The 25,083-nt window shown below is 32.5% G+C and overlaps 2 protein-coding genes and 2 pseudogenes across 5 annotated transcripts in view; 1 reads left to right on the plus strand and 3 right to left on the minus strand.

The window, feature by feature from the left end:
• Window positions 1-19,191, plus strand: part of LOC114130439 (putative nuclease HARBI1) — a 58,039-nt gene extending 38,848 nt beyond the window's left edge. For 2 of the 4 annotated variants that reach the window (XM_050205538.1, XM_050205540.1), the window contains 5 exons: window positions 12,106-14,698; window positions 14,778-15,067; window positions 15,248-15,643; window positions 15,725-16,722; window positions 16,787-19,191. In XM_050205538.1, coding sequence (XP_050061495.1) covers window positions 14,612-14,698; window positions 14,778-15,067; window positions 15,248-15,643; window positions 15,725-15,899 — 948 coding nt within the window. In that variant the 5' untranslated portion in view covers window positions 12,106-14,611 and the 3' untranslated portion in view covers window positions 15,900-16,722; window positions 16,787-19,191. Of the gene's footprint in view, window positions 1-6,772; window positions 14,699-14,777; window positions 15,068-15,247; window positions 15,644-15,724; window positions 16,723-16,786 lie in introns of those variants that run through there. The other 2 variants (XM_050205539.1, XM_050205541.1) reach the window with 2 other exon arrangements.
• On the minus strand, window positions 2,931-3,935 carry LOC126551635 (uncharacterized; annotated as a pseudogene).
• On the minus strand, window positions 5,128-7,626 carry LOC126552300 (uncharacterized; annotated as a pseudogene).
• LOC126552301 (uncharacterized) lies at window positions 9,894-11,261 on the minus strand. The gene has a single exon (XM_050206993.1). The coding sequence runs from the start codon at window positions 11,259-11,261 to the stop codon at window positions 9,894-9,896; it is 1,368 nt and encodes a 455-aa protein (XP_050062950.1).
• Window positions 19,192-25,083: the final 5,892 nt, after the last annotated feature.

The following is a 25,083-nucleotide window of genomic DNA, read 5'->3' on the forward strand; positions in this document are numbered from 1 at the left end:
GCTTCCATTGGGAATTCCCATCGTCGCAATGTAATTGATATTCTTCTTCGAAGATTTCACGTAGAAAAAGAAAAATTCGACATCGAAGCTCGAGTATTTGGTTATGTCCTCGATTAACCATTGCGGTCTACCAAAACTTATTATAATAAACTTATACCATCTTTAGTTTTTTACAAGATGGTATTTACTACAAAAATTTTTTTTTCTTAACCTACAATCGAAACATAACAAATCTAGACTACAATCTTTACAAGTGACCTTAATTAATTCTTCGAAAGAAGTATTTAAATAAAAATGGAATACTTCATATACTAAAAAAATCAAAAAAAATCAGATGTATTATTCACTTTAAGATATGATTGTATTATACGTTTTTCACCATGACTCCTCCTCATCATTTTTATTATGGAACTTTATTTTTTTGTTGATGTATTCTAAAATCTTATAACTATATTCTATATTTAACACATCTAAAACTAAACATCAAATTTTTTTCGTTTTTACTAATTCTAATTTTTTCTTACATTCTAATTTTTCGCCCAATTTTAAATTTAAATTAAATATAATACTACTTAAACTAATTTTTACATTATTTTACTAATTTAACTTATTAATATAAATCATATATAATAACTCCTCCCAATAGTTTTTTCCTATGGAGGAGGAGTTACAAAAAAAACACTTTTTTAATAATTTTTCAATCCAATTATTATGATTTATTTGGAAAATATAGTAACTACTAACTATAATGTTGTATTTAAATAAAAATGGAATACTTCATATACTAAAAAAATAAAAAAAAAAAAAAATCTTAGATGTATTACATATAAAAAAACTATAAAGGTACTTACGTGTCATGAGATCCATATTTAAAAGAAAAAAAATGTAAAGAAAATGTAAGTAGAAATGTGATGTTGCTTGTTGATCGATAAAAATACAACTAATTTCGATAACTCTGGTTTTCGAAATCTTAGAATACATTTGACCTAAAGGACCCTTTAACTTTTACAACTAGATAACGGTAAAGAATTTTACAACACCATTTTCGACACATTGATGACCAAATATAATATTCACAAATATTCTACGTTTAGCATCATGAAAGCATGCATTGTCGAACGATTTAGTCATACATTAAAAGAACAAATGTTTAGAGAATTTACGACGCGAGGTTCACACGAATGGATTTCAATTTTACCAAAGCTGCTTAACGAATATAACAATTCAAAACATAGAACGATAGGAATGACTCCGACGCAAGCAGATTTAAATCCTTCATCGGTTACAATAAAACATCGTGAGATTAATAATGAGAGAATTAAATTCAAAGTTGGTGATAACGTCCGTATCAGTACACAAAAAGGTGTGTTTACAAAAGGTTATTTACCCAATTGGTCTACGGAAATATTCGAGATTATCGAAATGAATAGAACATTGCCAGTTACTTATCTGTTACAAGATTATACGGGTAAACCGATTTCCGGTTGTTTTTATTCGGGTGAAATACATAAAACCAAACACATGTACGAATATCTGATCGAAAAAATTATACGTAAAAAGCAAAATCAGATGCTTGTCAAGTGGCTCGGATTTGATAACACGCATAATAGTTGGATAAATACATGCGATAATAAAGTATAGTGTCAGTAGTAATATAACCATGAACGTGTTCAGAAGTTCTCCAGCTAGTGAAACAAAAAAAAATATTTCAAATCTTGAACAGTCGATCAAATTATATACAAATAAAATTGATAAAATCGAACATTTAATCGAGCAAAATAACAAATCTATGCTTGTGCTGGAAGAACAAACAGAAAACCTACAATTAACGTGTGTAGATATAGTGCAACGTATAAGTATTAGTGCAGCTTCACTAGAAAATATCAGAGAAAATATCGAAGGGATAAAAAAAAAAATATATTTCCTAGCATACAAAGTCATCTCAACACTGATGAAACTTATATTAAATACAAGTCATAATGTCTACAGCCATCATAGATTTTCAATGCAGTTTTGGAGTAAACAACAAATATTTTATTAAGGAAATGTCTATTGTAGACACAGAGACATGGGCGACTCAACACTGGATTTTTAAAAATTCAAAATCTATGCAAGACAGCAAGAGTCAGAAAACTAACAAGTGGCTACTGCATAATTTTCATCAGCTATCTATAGATTATGGTGATATAGAATATGAAGAACTTGACAGAATATTGAATTCATTAAAGTTTGACTGCATTTACACCAAAGGCGAACAGAAAAAACAACTACTTATAGAGTACATACCACACGTCGCAGTCATCAACATTGAAGACCTGGGCTGTCCTCGACTGGATAAAATATGTGATGAAGAAAATTTACCTTGTTGTATCTTTCATAAGGACTTAAATTCTAAACAGTGTACATTCTATAAAGTGTTTGCTATAAGAAAATGGTTTATAAATAATTCTTAAAAATTGTATACAATTTATTTTATAAACATTATTTAACATATTTAAAACATGATTATATTATATTTTTAACATTGTTTTTATTTATATGCTAACATACATTTATATATGATAGCATTTACACAGGTTTTTAAATTAAATATGTATGGGCTTCCATCAACCTGAAACAGAAAAAACATGATTATTAACAGGAAAAAAAATGTTATAAGAAAACATTGTAAACTAACTTAAATATCTAACAATTACACATTATAAATATGAAAAAACTTAAAAATCAAACTGAAATACTGTAAGTTTATACACTAATCTAACTTAAAAACATATTATTACACAATATTTACAATAATTTTAATTTTATGTGTTGCATTTAAAAAATATATATACTAAGGTTATATACAATAATCTATCTCAAATATAACATACTATATAACGTATAATATTTACAATAAAACTATAAAATCAAGAAAAGTAATGTAGAAGGTTCCAGTTCTGCTCTTCATCTATTTTGGGGCAATCGTACTAGGGTTCATCTCTCCTGTAAAATTAAGAGAAAATGTTAGTAAAATAATTTAAATATATATTGTAATAACTTACTCTATACTATAATGACCATGGGCTAATGTGTTTATTTTGTCTTCTAACACCACCCTCTTGTCATCGTAACTGTTGTATGTCAATTTTTTTGTGTTGATTGTCATGAGTTTATGTTTGAATGACCGTATTGATACATTCTCCTTGTATGCCTCCACTCCAGCTTCACCAAACAAACACTTTCTATGGTCTTCCAACGTCATGTGATTCTTAACCACATGAGACCTGATACCCTTCGCCTTGATCTTCTCTCCTTCTCCAACATTGTTCTCTCCTGTATAAACGTTGAATGCATACGATTTCGCCCTCAAGGCACAAAACTCGGTAATTATATTACCGTCTACCTCATCAGAGAAGAACCCTGGGCTCTTCTTCCTATCTGCCACATAACATGGGTGGGCACTGGGAAGATTGGCAGTGTCCATACGGTTCAACAAGCTAGGGTTAGCAGCCAAGTCTGCATAAAAGTCATCTGTATTGATATGATACACAAGTGAATCTGGAAAAAAAATGTTAATAATTAATATATTATTACAAGAGAGTATTTTTTAATATATTTACCTGTGTCAGTGTACATTAGCTCAATTTTGTCTCTTTAATGTTTTCTCATTACATCATAATGGTACTCGTACATCATCGTCTTGGATATGTCCAGCACAGTGAATCCTGTAAATAATAAATGTGTTAATAAATGATAAAAATGTAATTTAAAAAAGTATATTTACCAATATAGATAGGTTTGTCAAATCGAATCAATTTGTTTTCTAAAGCAACAGCGTTAAGGTTTTCATTATAATTAGTACAATGTTTAAATGTGCATTTGTTTATCAACTTCTGCAACCTCCTCTCACACGATACCAACTCCATATTCATCTCCTTCCTTTTCGATTGCATAGTCTTCCCTAGAAAAAAAATTAAAAAAAAAAAAATTTTTTTAAAAAATCTTTTTTTGAAAAAAGTTTAATAAGTTTATAAAAGTTTAAAAATACCGAAAATAGCATTGTTCATAAGTTTAAAAAAGTCTTTCTCAAAATCATTCTTCGCCTTTTTCCTCATTTCAGTGTTCAAATTAATGTACTCAGCCAACCAATCCGACTGATTGAACTGAATAACTCTGTGTAGTGTGTACCTATAAATATAAGAAAAAATGTTTTTAAATGAAACTTAATAATTACAAATATATTTTTATTTTTTTACTTTTTCAACTAGACGACCGTTTTTAATAGCCTGCTGTAGGTTCCTATAGTGTATAACATAATTTGTCTTCCTCTCAAATGTCACCATCAATTTTCGCACTTTCGAACCACTTGGCACACTATTTTGCGGTAGGAAAGGTAAGTCATTGTGTTGATCGTGCAAACTTTCAGGATACGCCACGTCTACCTCATACACCCATCCTATGGGTGAGGTATCGTTTAAATCATCTAATCCATTCAAGTTGGGTTCGACCCAGTTGAACCCACCGTACGGCATGTACTGTGACATCGCCCATCCATACAAGTTGTTACCTATAAAATAAAAAAATTAAGTTTGAAAAAATTTGTTGTAAAAATTATACTTACAGTCTTGATATATAATCCATGATTTATCTTTAGTCTCATCATAGCCCGGGGTTTTAACATTGTTCGCCTTCGCATACCGTTTGCTCGCTTGCACCAATCCACCACGTATACCTATAAAAATATATATAAGATTATTATTATTATTATTATTATTATATATACATTTTAAAAATAATATACTGACCATTCTCATACATCAACAACATGTCATAATCGTGTAATAACTGGAGCTTTTGCCGCGTGAACTTCAACATCGCGTCAAAACTAAGTCCTGGGGCGGTGAAGTAATGGGCAGCGTCCAAGTTATACGTCCTCATACATACGTCTCGGAAATTCTCAAAAACGTCTGCCAGCAGTAACACATCGATTTTAAGGTACAAATCACTGTACTAGCCCAACCTGCTACATCCGAAGTGGTCCCAGACCTCCTTCGCGTGGTCATATTCAGTCTCCTTGATCCCGGTCTCTGTCAACTTACTATAAAAGTCCCTCTTGCGCGGTAAACTCGTTTCCTCCAACCGCCCTCAACTATCAGTGTACTCATACGGGTACACCCCCTTACGAGTAACCAGCGGCATATCTCCGGCGACAAAATGTTTGGCTGTCTCACGGAAGTTCTCTAGACCCGGCGTTGTGAGATTTTTGGCCAGAGTTGACAGTCCTGAAGCCATGAATCTGAACATGCCAATAAATCGCATGCTAAATGTATTTGATACGTATTTAGAGAAAGATATATATTTCTTCTCACTGTTCGGAATAACGTTAATAGCTTTCGTGTCGTGACCCAGTTCCATCACTATCAGGTGCGCGTCATAGTTGGATAAGTTGTGGAAAAATATAGGTACGAAGATAGGTGTTTGAAGCTTTAGATTGCATACATTACATAGAGTTTGTCGGTATTTTCCAGAGAGATGACAATGATCTGCAACCTTATGGTTTTCGTATGTAAAGTTTATCTTGCATAAATTACAAGCTGTACATGTATTATGTGACTGCCGTTGTTCATCCGTGAAAACTATAGGTTTATTGGTTTTCAATAATTTTTCAATTTTTATCGCTAACTCTTTCACTGTTTCAATAAAATGTTTCGCCACGTCCGTCTTACTCTCGCTTCCTCTGTATATCACTGGTTCTTTCGTTATCTCATACTCATCCAATAATTCCGCCGGTACGTCGTCGCTCGCCTTCACAATGAGTCCATAACTCATTGCCTCGTGCTTATGTATTATCCTCGTGTTGTGTCCTTTGCCTTTGTCAGTCTTTATCAATATCGTCTCAAAATCTGCATAAATTACTATGGAATGTCTTTGAGTCTTCTTCCACGCTTCAAATTGTAGACACTCCCCCTCCATACCGCATTTCCGGTAGAATCGGCTTGTGCGTCCCGCAAATCAGTTTTTGCTGGTCCAGGGCCTCCTGCCCGCTCAGCTTGTATTTTAAATTTTGATTATCAAAACTGGTAAAACACCTTTTACAAAACACGACACGCCCATCATGCCCGGTTTTTTGTTTACGTATGAGCCGGGAAAAATTTGAAATGAAGGTATAATGCGAGTTGTCACCGTCCGTTACTAGCAACAGGTCAAAATGTTCGGTCTTCTCTTCGTCGGCTACTAGCAGTGGGTAAACCTCATATGTCGGGTACTCACGAGGTGGTTGGAATTTTTTGTCTAGACCGTATACATTTATTGACACGTTAATATTATTTTTTTCAAATTTCGGTATATCTGAGAGAGGTGTAGGGAAGGTGATGTCATCAAAATTATATTTATCTTCATGTTGCCAGTAATTTTCTCTGACACGATATACCGGTGGCTTCGTCACATGCCTCGCGAGAATCGCCCACTTGAAACAATACCGGTCTACGTTCTGTGGGTTGATAGTTGCCCGCTTCCTGTCGATATACGCCGGTAACTCTATATACGATGACCCGCCCATCGGAGTATATTTGTATACCGCCAGCAACAGCCCATCGATCGACTCTGAAGTAAAACCGCTACCTCTCTCGCTGTACTCATCTTTCTCTTTCATCAACTTCATACACGCTATCTCTACAATCGTTCTAATATCACTGTCAGAAAAAATTTCAACCGCCATTGTCTTGAACGCTCTATTCTCCGACGAATTTGGTACTTTCGGACGGTTATAGGTAGCCTCAAGTTTCAAATTAAATTTAATCGCATGGTGTTGTATATGCGTTTTCAATAAATTTATTAGCTCAGGTATAAGTGGACGGAGAAAGTCAGAATAAATTTTTTCGTAATTAATATTTTTAGCGTAGTACTACACGATCTTCCTATTTGCAGACGACGAAATTTCATTAAACTCAGGGGATTTAACGAGGTCCATACGCGCTTTCTTCGCCCTAGCAGCCGACACGGTATTGACCGTCGAAACGCGTTTACCATTTTCACCAGTAGTGTAAGATTCTTTAACAAAAAAAAAAAAAAGAAAACTAATTAATATCTACTGCGTTAAATTTAATGTTGAATCTATTAAATTTCTAATTAATATCACGTCTGATAAATAAAATCTACTGATGTATTTATTTAAAAAAAAAAAAAAAAAAATCTACGGAAGAAAATCGGTGGGTCTTTTACAAATCTAATAAATTCATCGCTAATAAATAAAACTAACCTGTATCGGCGTCATGCATTTCATATGCATCCATTGCGAACATACAAATATCATCTTCAGTTAACACGTGCGATCCGCCAGCCGGGACATCTGGTACAAAAATTTGAGGTGCTATCTGGATCTGAGGAGCGATAGGAGGCGCATACCGAATAACGCTCTCTCGTGCGGCGGGTTGACGATGTGCGGGCACGTTAATGATATCTTGAAAAAATTATTATAAATTAATATCATGAATGATGAAAAATAATATTATATAAATACGTACCATGAAGATTTTGTTGGTGTCTATTAAGATCTGACTTGTATTTAAATGTCGTTGGGCAAATAGTGCATGGGAATCGAATTCCGAGATGAGTTTTTTTATGGGCGAGCAAATTATGTTTCATGGTGAAAACTGACTGACACTGATCACAATTAAACATGATGTAAATGTTTAAGATAAAACGGATGAAAATAAAGTGTTTAAACACTTGAAAAAAATTACACTGAGAAAAATTGATAATACTGTAGTGTAAGGACTGTGAAAATATGGAGAGAGCAAAGGCAAAGTAAACGCTATAGGTGTCTAGAACAGACTGATTGTCCATCGGTCGACAACGGAGCAAGTGTCTTAGTATTTGCGGTGGTGAAGACAAATTCAGCCAGGGCTAAGTAAATTATTAATTAGGTATTTACCATGGTAATTGTATACATCGCTATAGATTTTTAACTATTTTGGGTATCAATGTAATGGACAGAATTTCATTACCGATTCTAGAAACTGACCTGCGCGTGTTGAGCACAATTGAACGAAAGACCGGCTGGGACAGGCCATTCCGTTAACAATAGAACATGTTATATAACGCATACCGTGCCGTCGTGTTGTTTACGCAGCATTTGACAAAAATTATGATTATTATATTATTTCGAGCTAACTTTCATAAAAATAGTTGTTATTATCGACATATACCTCTTTAAGATTCGCTATACTTAAAGAATTATAAATTTTGTTTGCTTATATAGATATATTTATTGATAGGAAAGATTATTTAATTAAAATACATCAAGTAGATACGTAAGTATTAAAATAATAAAAACTGATGAAGTACTACCACATTTCAGATCTACTTGATCCGAATTCCGCATTACGTGCATCTTCAATAGTAGATATATTTTTTACATCGTATATAATATCTAATTCGTCTAAAAATTTATTTCTTTTTCAATTTTCATTAATTTTATTCCTTATAATTAAATTATTTTTACTTATAATACAATTTAAATCGACATCTTTACATTTTAATTCTAATATCTTAAAAATTAGATTACATCAATAATTTGAGCTAACCGGATTTGATCGTTGAGTGATACATTTTAGACTAATTTTTTTTTTCCAAAAATCACGTCCTCTGTCACATTTTATCTCATATACGCTTTCAAATAGCTCACGTAACAATATCTCGAAATCATATCCTGAAAATTTCGAAAGCTCGTCTATTAACCATATTAATTTAGTCTTATTAAATTTCCTACTTATAATTGAAAAGCACTTTGAATTATTAACTAAATGATAATTTTTACAAAACCCTCCTTTTTTTATTCGGCAATCATTGCATAAAAATGAAATCGAGCATTCCACACCTCATGTAGCTATAAATCTTTCCTCATACGATTCTCCGAAAATAATGTTTAATACTTCATTGACTAAATAAAAAAAATAACAATCTAATATAACATAAAATAATATAATATAAAATATTCTTACATGATTCAGTATCCATAATACACTTGGTCTTCGTTTTTGAAAATGAATTGAAAAGATTTTATATTATGTCTGATATAGAAATAAATAAATATACTTATCAGGACTGATTATAATCAAAAATTAGATGTGCTTATGAGGAATGATGATCGCGTTGTGATTTTAATAAAAATTATTTTATGGGTATTGATGGATGATATACAACTGCAAACGATTCAGGTGAAATATTCGGTGAAGATGATAAAGACGTATTTCAAGGTATCGATATTCTACGTATTTTATCTCACACAGTATATTCTTAAATGTAATACTTATAAATTAAACAGGTTGTTGGGATTTCTGAAATAATATTAACTATCGTTTGATTAATAAGAAAAGTTTATTATTACTACATATTTATACATTATAGGTTTATATTGTTTTATTTAAATTAAATTAAGCTAAATTTCTTATTCTTTGTAGTATAAATCTAGCTGTGTCAAAATCAAAATCAAAATATGATAATATCGTTAACGCATTCTACGTCCGATCTACGCTCATGTTCCCCCTTATGCATTCGGAGTCTATAGACGCAATTATTCGCAGACCATACACTATAGTCCGGGCAACGAAAACTGTCTGGTGACCGGCGCGACTCTAGCGGCCATTTCCACTCAGGGGTCGTTATACTTCCAAAACTAATTGGCGCGTTTTTTTAAATTAATTTATTAACATGGTATATTATATTCATTTATTATTATACGAATGATGGGACAAAATGGTTAAAAAAATTATTATTATAAAACATTATTCAATATATATATTATACATACAATTTATTTATTGTTAATAATAATTGCAAAACAATTTACAAATATATTTTATATATACATTAAATAAAATAAATCATAATATAAAATAATAAAATAATAGTTATTCCAATTCCTCTGTATCTGATTCTTCATCACTGAAATCGCTATCATCAGGCATTATCGTCAAAATTATTGGTTCCATTAAGGTGTCTCTAAGGATTTCCTTTTGGTTATCTAACTCTTGTAATTGTTCGGCATGTCTTACACACTTTTCCCAATCCTCTTTGGTTACCGCATCTAACGCTTCGTGGGTAAGACGTTCGATATCCACCATCTTGAACGTATTGTTGTTTTTCGCCACTCGACTCTTAACTTGGGCCCAAATAAGTTCGATTGGGTTGTATTGGCAATGGTAAGGAGGTAACCGTATTACTTCTTGTCCATTTTCTAAAGCAATTTGGTCAAGCAAATATTGCTTTTCGCGTGGAATTAAGGCTTTAATTTTTTGGTGAAGTTCTGGTAACGTTTCAAGCGGGCTAAATTCAATATTTTTTTCAGTTAACCATTTTTGTACGTCAGCTTTTCTCCAATTGCTTTTTGGATAATTTTCTGCCAACGTGGAATGATATGACGCATTGTCCATAACTATGACAGACGGTTCTTCAAGATTATTTAATAGTTCAATAAACCATTTTTGAAATACTTCAGCATTCATCTGACTATGATAGTCGGCGGTATTGCCTGTATTACTACGGAATACTAGCTTGGACCCTTGAATAAACCCGTAACGAGAACATCCAGCGTGACACACGATAAGCCGACCTCCTTTTCCTGTAGGAACTTTCAAACCTTCAGTGCTACATTCATTTTGCCATATCATTGACCTCGAATGGTTTTGGTTGACCCATGTTTCGTCAATATACACGATAGGGCGATCATCTTTTGCCTTGCGCAGCGTACAAATTTCTCGAAGAAATTTACATCGAAGTGCAACAATGTCATTTCTCTCCATTAAAATTTTTCGACCATCATTACACTTTTTATAAGAAAATTTCAAATTCTTCAATAGATTTCGCACCGAACGTAAGCACCCAGTATAATTGATTTTCTGTCTTAAAGCGTTCAATATTAAATTCGCAGTTGGGTACTCACCTCGATCGTAGAACTCATGTACCGTTCTTCTAACGACATCTGAATCAAAATCGTCGAGCTCTGATACAATTTTCGCACGTTTGTAGCCTTTGCGTGGAGATTTGAATGATACAACTGACTTTGATTTATCGGGTTTATCTTCTGCATGTTTTGCTTCAGAACAAATACGTCTGACAGTGCGCTCTGACAATCCACAAGCTTCGCCGGTACGTATTTGAGCTTGTTTAAAGAAATCGGCAGTTAAATCCGGTTTTGATGACAGTTCTTTTAAATATTTATAAACATTATAAACAATTTGTTTACTCTGGCTGCGTGTATCACTATTACTTAAAGACATTTTTAATAGATCCTTGTACAAAAATGTATTCAAACACAAGAAAAAAACAAATATTCACAAATAGACATCGATGTAACTCGATAAGTCCATTCCCTTATCCCCTCACCAGATATACGCGCTTGTAGTAACAAACAGTAGACCTCTCTCAAAGCGGTATTTATGCGGCGAGTAACATTATTTTCGCTTATCTCACTATGTATAAATTAAATATATATATATATCAATATAATTTAAATATTAACAGTTACCCATTGAGGAAAATGTTTTCGTTTGTTGTAGTAAATCCAACAGGTGTCGGTAAACGGTCATCTTCGTGAACACGACACATATTCAATTTTCAAGTAAAATAATATAGTAAAACTAATCTCTTAATAACACTATACGACTGGTCAACGTTATATAGCACGACTGGTTATAAATGTATGTGATTTGAAATATATAGTCTACCTAAAGATTTATATACAATGGTTGTTCACTGTTCAGTGAAACCTTTGTAGAATAGATGCCTACATACGGAGAATTGTATGTTACTCGTAGAAACATACGATATTATTTTCAAATGATATTATTATTAAATATAATTTAAAAAATAATATAAGCTATCGTATGGTTATAAAGAAAAATTTATTATTACTATATACATTTTTTTTTTACATTTGTTTTTTTGAACCTTTGTATGCATCCATATGACGATTCATCTTTTCATTATTACCGTCTTCACTCCAATTATTCTCGTACGCATTCATAAGTTCAATCAAATGTATGTCATACCCATCATCGGATTCATTTGGAGCGGGACTCATGTTTCGTTGCAATGTATCAGGAATTAAATTATGTTCCCCAGGTGGTCTTTGCAAAGGCGGGTTTAACATGCTGGGTGAGATAGTTGACTGTGTTTCACCTTCCAGCAACAAATCGTTTCCCACTCTAAGCACAACCAGTCTCGGCGTTGTATCCACGAACATGTCGGGTGAGGATGGTTCAGACTGAATCGGTGACAAAGATCGGAAAGGGTTTTGAGGTGACCGTGGTAATGATGGTGATGCGGGTGAATGAAATGGTGAAAACATACGATACCAAATACCCATCTGCGACACTCGGTGGGTGGAGTACCCACTATCTTCGGATGGAGTCTAAATAATAAATAATAAATAATATTAACTTTATTTGTGTATTTTATTATTTTAAAATTATAAACTTACTACGGCCCCATATCCGTTTTCATCTTGTTCGTAATCGTCCTTTCTTCGATATTCATACCCGTCAAAACTTGGTGTTGAATTATTAGACATAATAGATAAAGTAATCACGAACGAAATAATAAATATAAAAAAATATTTTAAGTAAACGTAATGTCAAATAAAATAATGTTTCGCTACAAACGTATCTGAATAAATCTAATAGTATACTGTGTTGGTAAAAATAATTTGTGATGTGTATTATAACACATCTGGTTTAAAAATATATCCCACCTAAAGATTTATACACAATGGCTGATCAGTAAAACCTTTGAAGAATAGATGATGACATACTGAGAATTGTATGATAGTTGGAGAAACATACGAAATTATTTTTAAATAATATTATTAAACGAAATTTACGGTGGTGGCTCGAATACATGTACAATAATATGGTGCGAGTACGGTAAATGGTGAATGTACAATAATATGGTGTGTGTACGGTAATATGGTACGTGTAATATATTGTAATTGAAAAATTACAAGTCGTTGTTCATTTATTAACTTCATCGCGGTACGTGCATATTACTACAGATTTTATGAAAAAAATATTCGGGTTCATGGGACATAATATCTTGTCGTTCATATCAGACACACCACAAAAATATAAGCGAGTTATATTTTATGAAGACGAAAAAATGAAACTATCGAGTAGGTATGACGTACAGCGGAGAAAATGTGTTGGTGATCGAAATAAAAATCGTGATGGATGTAGAGTACTGTTGAATCGGAGCGACCTTCTTCGACTTCAATATCTCGAATGTTCTATTTTCGAGAGCATCGTGCGAAAAGAAGTATTCACCGCTCTGTTGATTATAAAACAATATGAAGAAATTGTCGTGTACCTCGACAAGAAATGTAGGCAGCATAAATCACCACCGAAAACTGTTGACGAGATGGTAGTTTTCATTAAGAACATACAAGACGATCGAGTTGTTAAATCTATACCAAATGATACCGCGTTCAGCGCTTAATAATATAAATAAGTTGTGCCTTCACGACTGTGAGGTAGGCAACATAATATGAAGCACTACCTCAGTGCGTTCAAATAAAATAATAATAATATGAAGAGTTGGTAGCAATTAGTTTATTTGATTATAATGATATAAACTAATACAACATAATATAAAATAATTGGTAACCAATATAATATAAATGCAAACAATTGTTAATCAATATAATGTAAATGCAGAACAAAATGGTAACTAATATAAAATATAAATGCAATTATTCAATGGTACGTGTACGGTAATATGATAAGCGTAATTGATAACCACGGCAGCGGTGTAAAAATACGCCACACACGTAGTGGCTGGGTCTGCGGCAGGAGGCGGGGGTATATGATGGTCAGGGGGCAGTGGTGTAAAAATACGTCACACACGTAGTGGATCAGGCGGTGTGGCTCATGCGGAACATACGTCACACACGTAGTGGGCGGAGGGGTTTGCGGGGTTGGTAAGGCTCAGTTAGGCTCATGGGCTCAGGGGCTTATGTTTCAGAACTGTCTATTATATACTACTAATGTGTTATTTATTAACGCATCCGTTTCAAACCTGCCCGTTTTTAACGCGTTATATTTTTGTTTGATATTCGTCCTCGCTTGAATTATATCCGTCAATATCGTAGGCGATGATGCTGTCGAGTTGTTCTCCTTATCCATGATCCCGAGTTAATGCAGCAAATTTGAGCTCGCCGTTTTTTTATATAATGACGTACTTGACGAAGCCGTGCCTGTAACGACCGTTATCACGCGCGTTTTCACTACTGATAACGACGAATTCAAATCGCCCTCCCCGGGGTGCGTTCGAATATGAATAGTTAAAAAAAGTACGTTTAATTAGGGTAGAGTTAGAGTAGAGTAGAGTTTATCAGCTGTACTCTAAACCATATTACTCCGAATAACCGAACGATATATTGTTATCAATCTTTACGTACTGATAAATGATAAACTATACCATATCAATTTATAAAATATTTAAAAATAAGAAAATCAATTTAAATTTAAATATACACTTTGGAGTTGGAAACATTAATTATACTAAACTAATTAATTACTACCTGTCCTATTGTTTGTCTACCAATTATACATAACATTCAATTAGGTATTGCAAGATGAGTCACGAGAGTACAGAACTATTTATGATGATAGATTCAATGGGGAAAACATTGAACAATGAGTTAAAAAGAAAATTTGTTCTTGTAAGATAAACATTTATAATAACATACATTTGTAATACAATTTTGTTAATTCGTAGTTTATTTTACAATTTGTTTATAGATTGACGTTGATAGTTCAGATGATGAATTCGATTATGAATTTATTAATCGTTTACGGGGCAATAGAGTAAAACCTTTTAGAGTGCAAGATTTTATCTCTCAGACAATACCAAATTTCACACATAAACAATTTCAACAGCACTTTAGGTTGTCACCAACCTCATTTGAAAGATGTTTACAAATTTGTGCTCCCCTTCTAAAGAAAACTTGTGTAGAAGGACGCAAAGGTTCAGATGAGAGGTTACAACTATTGTCAGTTATTTGGTTATTGGCTACACCAGATAGTTTTCGGTTTGTGTAAAGAATTAAATACCTAATAAAATTAGACAGTTTATCCTACTAAAAGATGTCATAGTATTATTTACTCCTGTACATATAAAATATATCTCCTCTATTTATTTTTTGATATAATGACAATATCCTCCATATTTTTACATGATTAATAAAATAAAATTTGTATTTAATTTTTAGATCAGTTTCTGACAGATTTGATGTTGGTAAAAGTTCTCTGCATGATAGTTTTGTCCGTGTAACTACTGTTTTACATAGATTATTCCCTACAATTATTAAGTGGCCTGAAATTGAACAAATGAATCAAATTCAACTTAATTTTGGTAAGATGTCAAAGACTGGTTTAAATAATATAATAGGTGTTATTGATGGATCATATATTCCAATACCTGCACCTAAGAAATCAGCAAATTCCTATCTTACTAGAAAATGTTTTCATGCAATAACATTACAAGGTGTATGTGATGATAGATTGAGATTTATTGATGCATTTGCTGGTTATCCTGGATCTGTAGGTGATAGAAGAATATTCACTAACTCTTTAATTTATGAACGAATCTTGCAAAACAAAAATAGGTGAATATATTAATTACATTAATTAAATGTACATCATTGTACCTACATAATATATTATATAAATAATGGTATTTTAATTAGATATGTTCCAGGTCAATATTTCATTGCTGCAGATAAGGCATATCCAATACTCGAATGGTGCATTCCACCATATATTGATAGAGGTACCCTTTCTGAACAAGAAAAGTTTTTTAATGTTTCATTGTCACGTGCTAGGCAGTCCATTGAAAGATACCAATACTCACATAACAGTTGAGACACACCTGGTTTTACACCCACGCTACCGCACCAGGGCCTGTAAATATGTCAAATAAGTTACAATAAAAACAAAATTGACCCTGCGTACCTGCGAATGTGTGCCGACAACTGTTCACGAAGAACTCACACCAATGAAACACTGAATGCAGCCGGGACAGGATCTTTAGCACACGCTACTGTCCCCACGAGCAACAAGGTACATCAAAACACGTTAAATCACTACACAAATCTCTGGTAATTTTGACCACCCAAAACTGGGGATAAACAAGTTAATGAAGGCAATAAAAATGCTGAGAACGATAATTACCAGACGACGAATTCACAAAATCATAACAACGTGGTTTGGGACGACTGCAAACAGAATATGTAGAACGAAAAACAATGCTGACTGGACAGCGACAAAAAGTGAAGTAGTTGACTTTTACATGTCACGGATGAAATACACGAAGATACTCAAATGAACGGTCTTTCAGTGTCACCACACCAAACACTAAACAATGGAAAAATTAGAAACTTTGTGACACTGAAAGCATGACAAACCGAAACAACTTAAAAGTTTTGAACATAACCGAATAAAATAGAAAACACTGATAATGGTTCCACAGCTGGCCGGTCACACACGAACGCCTGATAAGCGTCTGCCGACAAGGCTGCAACTGTGGAACGCACCGATACATGCACATGAATATGATAACATAAATAATACAACATCAATTTGTTTTGCGGCGCAAACACCAAATTTCTCCAATCAAATACAGATGTGTACAGCTGAACAGTTAGCTGAATCATTGTTACACCAGAGGGTAAACAACTCGCATGAGGTAATTAAAAAATATATTATTATTCCTTAAACAACAATTATTAAATATATTTTTTAAATTTTAGTATTCCAATGAAACGACGGTCATTGGTCATTTCGCCAATATCGTCACCAACACCAATGTCACCACCTACACCGATGTCAACACCACCACCGACATCACCACCACCGAGTTTCACAATGCAATCGCCGAACGGAGCAGTCGATGAAAACGATGGGCCGTATATTTCATCACGCGATCATTATCGAAAACGTGCAACTTCGATTCAGCCGTATCGAAAATGTATTTTGTACCAAAACGTAAACTATTTTAATTTCAGATATGTATTGTGTAAAATAAAAAGACATGTATATAAAAAAAAGTATTTTTATTTATTAATATTAAGTTTTACAATATTTACAAGGTTCTTACTTCCCCGTTAAACGGATTGTAAGTTATAATTTGGTCGTGTAATATTAAACAATATGCTGAAGTGGAAGCTGGAAACGCTTCGTCTGCTTCTAGTTCAATCCTTAGGTCGACAGTTGACATTTTTACATTATCGTTCTGCTTGCTCATATCAACAACTATAATCGGACACAGATTTTTTAAATCTGATCGGTTCAGTAGAGGTGTCACTTCGTCATGGCCGCAGTAAGATTTTTGAAACTCTACATAGGCGCGGTATAATGTAGCCAACCTACCAGTTTGAAATCCGATTATGATATATCTAGGTTTTTCTAATTTGTTAGATGTCTTCACTTTCCAAGAATGCGAAGTGTTTTGAGGTAAAAAAAGATATTCACACAACTCCCACGATCTAAACGCGCATGCCAACGGTTTCTGATTGTTTACTACTTTCAACAATCTTATTTTTTCTTTATCACTGACCTTGACTATGGGCATTCTCCATAATATTTTTGTTATGTTTATTTTCACGTCTTTTAGTTTAGGAGCGTCTGCGACAACTTCATTATTCTTATACTGCTTAACGGCTTTATATCCAGTGATGCTCTGTTTAATATAAGTTGTTGGTTACAATTTATTAAAATACGTTTGTAATCTTCACAAAAACCGAACAAATCTTTAAGATTATTACAACCATTAAAATTGGCGCTTTCAATAAAATCTTTATTTGCATTTTTAATATCGTGATCCCAGCCAGAGTTGTGATGTGATGTAATATTCGTTTTATTATACGAACAATATCCCTTTAATGTAGTCGTTATACCTGGATTAGCGAGTTTTTAAATTTGAATGCCGTTTATCTCATATTTCATTTCGGAGAAAAGAAACGCCAGCCCGTTGTTTATAAATCGGATGTCATCAGTAATATCTGCAGGTTTCATTATTGTTCCTTCGATGTAAATATAACTCTCACATGGTAAAGTTAAGATTCTGTGTTATGTAGTGCGATACGCACTTCATCGTTATTGGAGAGAGCTGACGTAGAATAAGGTAAAAAAGAATGATATTCAATTTCAGTTATCATTGCTATTCTGCAATCGTCGGTTTATCCGGCCGTAACATCTAAATACATGTCGTCCATATTAAATAGCGTTTAACGAACGTAAAAAAGCTAAATTGGATGCTGTTAGACTGTGTACAACTTGTCTTCGTGTCGAATTTTTCTTCAGAGTTGTTGTCCGGTTTGTGTTATTAACGCGACTAATGGACTTTACACGTGCAGTCCTATATATATTAAAAAATTGCAAACCCATATCACGAGTCTTGAATTAATAAACTTACCGATATCGGCTCACCTCGTAGATCGATCAACTCTTTGTTCTGATTTTTTAAAATTATACTAGTGTTGCGTCCCGACTAGGTCGATTCATGCATCAACGTACAAAATAAATACGTCGTGTTGTTCAAGTATAAGTTAATTGTTTATTAAAATAGTTCTTGCACGAATACAAATATTATAAGCTTAAAGTAAAATATATAAAATAAGATGGTGAGTGGTGTTACGACCTGCCTCAGAAACTGATATCAAAATGACTTGAGTGGTGTTACGACCGGCTTCTGAGTGTCATAGATATCCCTATTCGTTGGTTATACAGTAACCGTCTGTCGAGCTCTTGTCTCGGTCCTTCTTATATATGATTTCTTACAAGAGTGGGCGGTGATTCCGTCATACGAGGGGTCTCGGAATGACTGCTTGTGTATTCTTACCCATGATTCTTATCGAATCGTTAAGACACCGAGTTTCGACTTTTGTAAAGAGACGTGTGATTTTACTTTAATTGTCAAATTATTATACTAATATAATATTCCACTGTCTCGTGTCCTGTACTTGTGTGCCTGTAGTATTAATTTTATAAGTTAGGGAATTTGACATTGTATGATCTTATGCATATAAAATAATTGATACGGACAGTACAGGTCCGTAACACCTCCCTACCAAAAAAAAGATTTATGTTTAAATCTTTAAACAGAAATCTAAAATAAAATTTACATGTAAGATTTCTTAATACTTAGTGTTAGTGTTTTACAAAATTTTAAAATTTTAACATAAAAATATTATTATTTTTTTTTTTTTTTTAGTCTTTTAAGTTTTAAACAATATATTATATGGCATATATATATTTGTCTTACAACTAAAATACAATTTTGTCTTATAATTAAAATACATAAACATTTTTTTTTTTTTTTTATACATAATTTATAATATATATATGTGACGCTCCCTAATCTATTGGTCAAATATTTCTAACTTCTTTCATTTACACAACTTATAAAGTTGTATCGGTCCCATATCCTTTATAATTAAGTTAAACAGACATTTTGTGATTGTTACATCTGCTATGGGGTCATGACTATGGGTTATATTATGGTTGGTTTTACAAATTAGAACATGGGTTTCCATTAAATTTAACATTCTCCCATTCTTTTCTTGGTAACCTATTTCGCTTGAGTACAATAATTTACTAGTTGGTCCAGTTATCTCTAGAAGTTTTAGGTTGAAATAGTTGTCATTATTATCGCTGTATGATGTAATGTTTAGCATTCTCCTGTTTAGTCCTAATTTTTGTAATATTTCCTTGTCTGTTGTCCCATTCCAAAAAACTATGACTGGTGTTCTGTTGTCAGTGTGCAAATATTGGTTTATATATGTAGTAGACAGAGTTGTTCCCCCTTTAAGCTTTAGACTAGCTTCTAGTTGCCCCAATTATGGTAGTAACAACTCTGGCTTATTTCTAAATATTCTACCAACACTTTGCATTACCTTTTTAACTTCCCTATCCTGAAGCATTTTGAGTTTGTTTGTCGTGGTTAAGACTATAGGTTTTCCTTCTAATTTTACTGGTTTATATTTTTCTAAACTGTTTGACATTGACCCCGATACAAGTAGTAAATCCTTCCAATTCATCATAGTGAATTCAAAATCCACTATGACAAATTTAATCTTGTCACTGTAACATAATATAATAATTAATATATATATATAATATTAATCCCTTCCTTCCTCTCTCTTTTTTTTTTTTTATATATTTTATTCTGCTCCAGAAGCTTGTATTAGTTCGTCTATTAATATTGCTATTTGGTTACACGTTGACTCACGTATATCGCGTACTAGTATTATTAAATTAAGTGTCATCGTAATAATTTCGATTATTCTATTCATTTCAATCATTGTATAAGGTATTTTTAGTTGTTCGTTTGCAATGTATATATGGTTTGTTAAACACGTAGGCTCATTATGAATATTATTTTTGTTTAGCACGTGTTGGAATACGTGATTGTCATGTCTAAGTGAATGGCGTAGCATTATTAGGTATAGTATACGTCTGGGTATCCTTTCTTGAATTGGCATTATTACTAATTTACTAATTTGGCAACTACTTAATTATTTGAAATGTACAATAAAATTTATCTTGACTCTCAATGTTTTCTTATCTGTAACATGAGAAGATTTAATGTAATATTTATTATGTTCGCGTAACTTCATTCATTTATCTTGATAATATTAGATGTCGTCTAGTTCTATTTATTGATCGTATTTGATTTACTTTATGTCTATATTTTATTATAAGTATCCCGGCTACTATTATTAGAATGAGATAGAATAGATATGAGTGAAGGTCTGTAGTATCTTTATTGTTTTGTTTGTCTTTCTCTTCTTGTATAAGTTGTTCGATTTCCTCTATGGATTTCGAGTATTGTCCTAAGTCAGTTAATTTTATTACGGAGTTGGTGTGTGTGTTGCTATTACTGATTTTTCTTTTTAAAGTCGTGGGAATTGTTAAGTTTGTTGTGATACCTACATCGGAGATTAAATCTTTGTAGTGTGTTGAATTTAAATGTCTACTTGGTGTTAACACCATTTGTGGCGTATGACCCCTACAGTCTTCGAATAATGCTAGCACCCCATTTCCAGTTAGTTGTATATTTATGGCCTGGTCCCTATTTTCACATGAGACAGCTACATTGTCAGTTGTTTTTATTGTATAAATCCATGCGTTTTGATATTTTAATCGGTGATAAATACTACGGGTGATGTCAAGATAGTGTATGGGACAAGATGTTGGTATACTTGACGGTTTTACGAACAATTCAACTTCACATGGTAATTCACTTGCTCCTAGTCTAAGGGGTTGTGTCTCGGGACATAAAGTACCCATGTTTATTAGTCGGCATAACATAAGGTGGTTCATACATAATGTAAGATAATATTCGTGTGTTTTTGAGATTGCTATGTATGAGTATTCAGGAATAATATGAATATAGTGATCATTTTTTACTACGGGGAGTGGTATTACGTGATACAATGTTAATTCTACTGAATTTACTAAAGGTATTATTATTTCAAAGATTAAGGTTTCGTTTTTATAAATAATATTAAATTTTGATATTTTACTTAATTCGTATAGTGATACTTGGTTTAAATTAAACGGTAGGCTTTGTTCTTTAGGAACTATTAGTGAAATGTCTTTTAATTGTTGTCTTAATTAATTTACGGCTATTACGCTAAAATGCATTATGCCACCTTGTGCAGCAATTATTATTTCACATATTGTGTCGGTTTCAAAACTTAATTGTTGAAAGAATAGATTTAATGTATTTATTTGTTCATTGATATTAGTTCTAGCTTCTACTATATCTAAATTTATTACTGTTTGATTTACTGTATCTGCCAACCGATTATATAGTATACTTAATCTATTTATTTGAGCCTCCATCTGACTTGCCTCTTTAAATGTATTTGCTGTCGCCTTTAGTACACTAGTTTGTTTTTCTATTATTTTTAATAAATTTTGTTGACTAGATTGTAATTTTTTAATTTGTCTATCGTATAGTCCCGCGTCAGTGTCATCTAATGTTCCAAATAATGTTTTTTGTACTCGTCCTATTAAGTTTACTAGGCCCCTCTTTTCCCGGTTAATTGTATCTGTTTCATCTATCGATTGCAACATAAAAAATCTTTTCCTAGAAACTTCCTGTTCGAGACTATTAGATGTTAGTTTAAAGTTGTCACAAGTAGCTTTAAACATACCTTCGTATGCTATTGTTAAGTAGTTACATACATTTAAAGTTTTTTCGTAAAAGTTCATTGTGTCTTTAGTACGTCGATTGAAATTATCTAATTTAACATAAATCAGTAATTTCCAGCCAGAGTTAGTTAAACGTAGTGGCCCTTGGTTTTCAAAGTACATCCCATTCTCTTGGGTAAGCCTTGAAATACGATATGGTTTTGTTTGAGCCAACGCCATCTGGAGCGTGGAGCATGTTATTATAATCCTAAAAATTTATTTTAATTACGCATATATATATATTTTAAATTAATATACTTTTATTTATTTACTGTTGTTTTATATAATTTAATTAATTTCATTAAACTTCTTAATATTATTTTTATGCACTGTTACGTGCCTCCTCCCTCTTAATATTACAATGTTTTCCCTATCTAATACGTCCGTTACCTCATAGGGACCTATCCATAATTGATTTAATTTATTTTTTTGTGTTTTGTCTCTTAACAATATTTGATCTTTTACGTGTATTTCTATAGGGTTTTCATTACTATCATAATTTTGTTTAGATTTTATTTTCCTCTTTATTAAATTTTCTCTAGCTATTTTATGCGACTCTTGCATTTTTTGCTTTAAATCAAAATAATAATTGTCATAATTATATCTAGGTTCTGGTTCGTGGGATAATTTTACTGGTATTTCTAAGCGTGTTCCGAATAATAAAGAATATGGCTGATAACCTGTTGATGTGTGTTCAGTAGAGTTGTATATGAAAATTGCGTAAGGTAAATATTCGTCCCAGTTGTTGAGTTTTTTGTCGACATAGTGCCTTAGATACTCTGTAAGCGTCCTATGCGATCTTTCTAAACTACCGTTTGTTTGTGGGTGAAATGGGCTAGTATTTATTTTATTTATTTGTAATAAATTACACACTTTGGTGAATATTTTACTTAGAAAATCGGTTCCCTGATCGGTTAATATTATTTGTAGTATGCCGTGTGAACATACGAAGTTCGTTACAAATGCTTCGGCTATTGTATTAGCTTGGTGATTGAGCAATGCTATCCCCATTGAATATTTAGTTAGGTCATCTTGTAATGTTAATATATATGTGTTCCCTGATAACGTAGTGACTAGTGGGCCTACGATGTCTAGAAATATTTTTTCAAATGGTTCGGAACTTGTTGATGTAATTTGCATAGGTTGTTTTACCCTTTTATTTGTAACCTTCCCCTTTTGACATGATTCACAATTTTTTATGTATTCTACAACGTCTTCTATTAATCCTTTCCAGTTAAATTGGTTTTTTATTTTCTTTATCGTCCTGTGTATACCTACGTGCCCACCGATTTTAGAATCGTGACATTGTTTGAATATTATTAACTTTTCATCGTCACTAAATTCGAACTTAGAACAAATTATAATTTTCATATCAGTGCTTCGGAATACATGACGAATCATAGCACGTACCTGCGCCCATTCTAGTTTGTCGTTAACTCCTAATTTATTCATTGATAATTTATGTAACGATTGATCCTCACAGAACATTCTTAGATTTAATAATGCCAAATAGATATTTTCGTATGTGTTTTTTTGTTTATTTTTATTTTTTGTTACCATAAACATTATATACCTGTCTTTATTTTTTATATAGTTAATTTCACCTACAGCTTTACACGGTGCTAATATTTGATTATTACAAAATTTTTGTTTCAATTCATAATTTATTCCTGACATGAAGTTGTAATGTTTTGCTATTTCCGATACTATATAATATTCTTCAGGTGCTTCTTGTAAAGTACCGTGCACCTCCTTTATGTTTTTATTAGTAATAAGTTGTGTTTCAAATTTATTTAAAAATGTTGGGTAGCTTTCATTTTTTATTTCAGTTATCGTATACATTCTACTTAACGCATCTACATTCGAATTTTGTACGCCTGGTTTGTATTTAATTTCATAATCATATTCTTCTAAAAATAATCGCCAACGGGTGATTTTTTTAGATGAAATAACCAGGAAAGTGCGCGATGATCGCTCAAAATAATACATTTTCTACCATATAAATACGCCCTAAAGATTTTTACTGCGAATATTATGGCTAAACATTCGAGTTCGGTTGTACTATAATTATTTTCACTTTTATTTAATGTTCTTGATGCTTATGCAATAGGTAATTCTTGTGTTACTTCCCCTTGTGATAGTATTGCGCCTAGTGCTTTTCCACTTGCGTCGGTGGTAACTATAAATGGTTTTGTAAAGTCTGGATATTGTAATATAGGTTCAGAGCAAAGCGAATTTTTTAGACAATCAAATGCCTTTTGACAGTTGTCATCCCAGTTAAAGGTAACCCCTTTTTTCAATAAGTTTGTTATTGGCTTTGCAATTAAGCTATATGACTTTATAAATTTTCCATAGTAACCAGAGAGTCCAAGGAATGATTTAATTTGTTTTACGGTGGCGGGTATCGGAAATTCTAATACTGATTTAATTTTATTTGGGTCGGGTTTAATGCCGTGTTCACTAATTATGTGTCCTAGGTATAAACATTCTTGTTTTAAAAATTCACATTTATCCGGTTATATTTTTAAGTTATGTTTTTGTAATCGTTCAAACACATCACGTAACTTATTATTATGATCACTTAGGTTTTTCCCGTATATTATTATATCGTCTAAATAGACTAAACATTTTATGCCAACTATTCCGGTCATTACATTGTTCATTAGACGTTGGAATGTAGAGGGAGAGGTTTTTAGCCCCATGGCCATTTTTTTAAAATGCCAATGCCCTTTGTTAGTCGAAAAGGCGGTAAGTTCCTAACTGTCATTATCTAATTTTATTTGATAAAATCCTGATGCAAGATCTAGTATGCTAAATAGTTTGCATTGTCCTAGTTGATCTAATATTT

The sequence above is a fragment of the Aphis gossypii genome, chromosome X, assembly GCF_020184175.1.
Source record: "Aphis gossypii isolate Hap1 chromosome X, ASM2018417v2, whole genome shotgun sequence".
Lineage (NCBI taxonomy): Eukaryota > Metazoa > Arthropoda > Insecta > Hemiptera > Aphididae > Aphis > Aphis gossypii.

Excerpts from the sequence above, each read along its gene's own strand:
- LOC126552301 (XM_050206993.1), bottom strand. The coding sequence starts at position 11,261 with ATGTCTTTAAGTAATAGTGATACACGCAGCCAGAGTAAACAAATTGTT.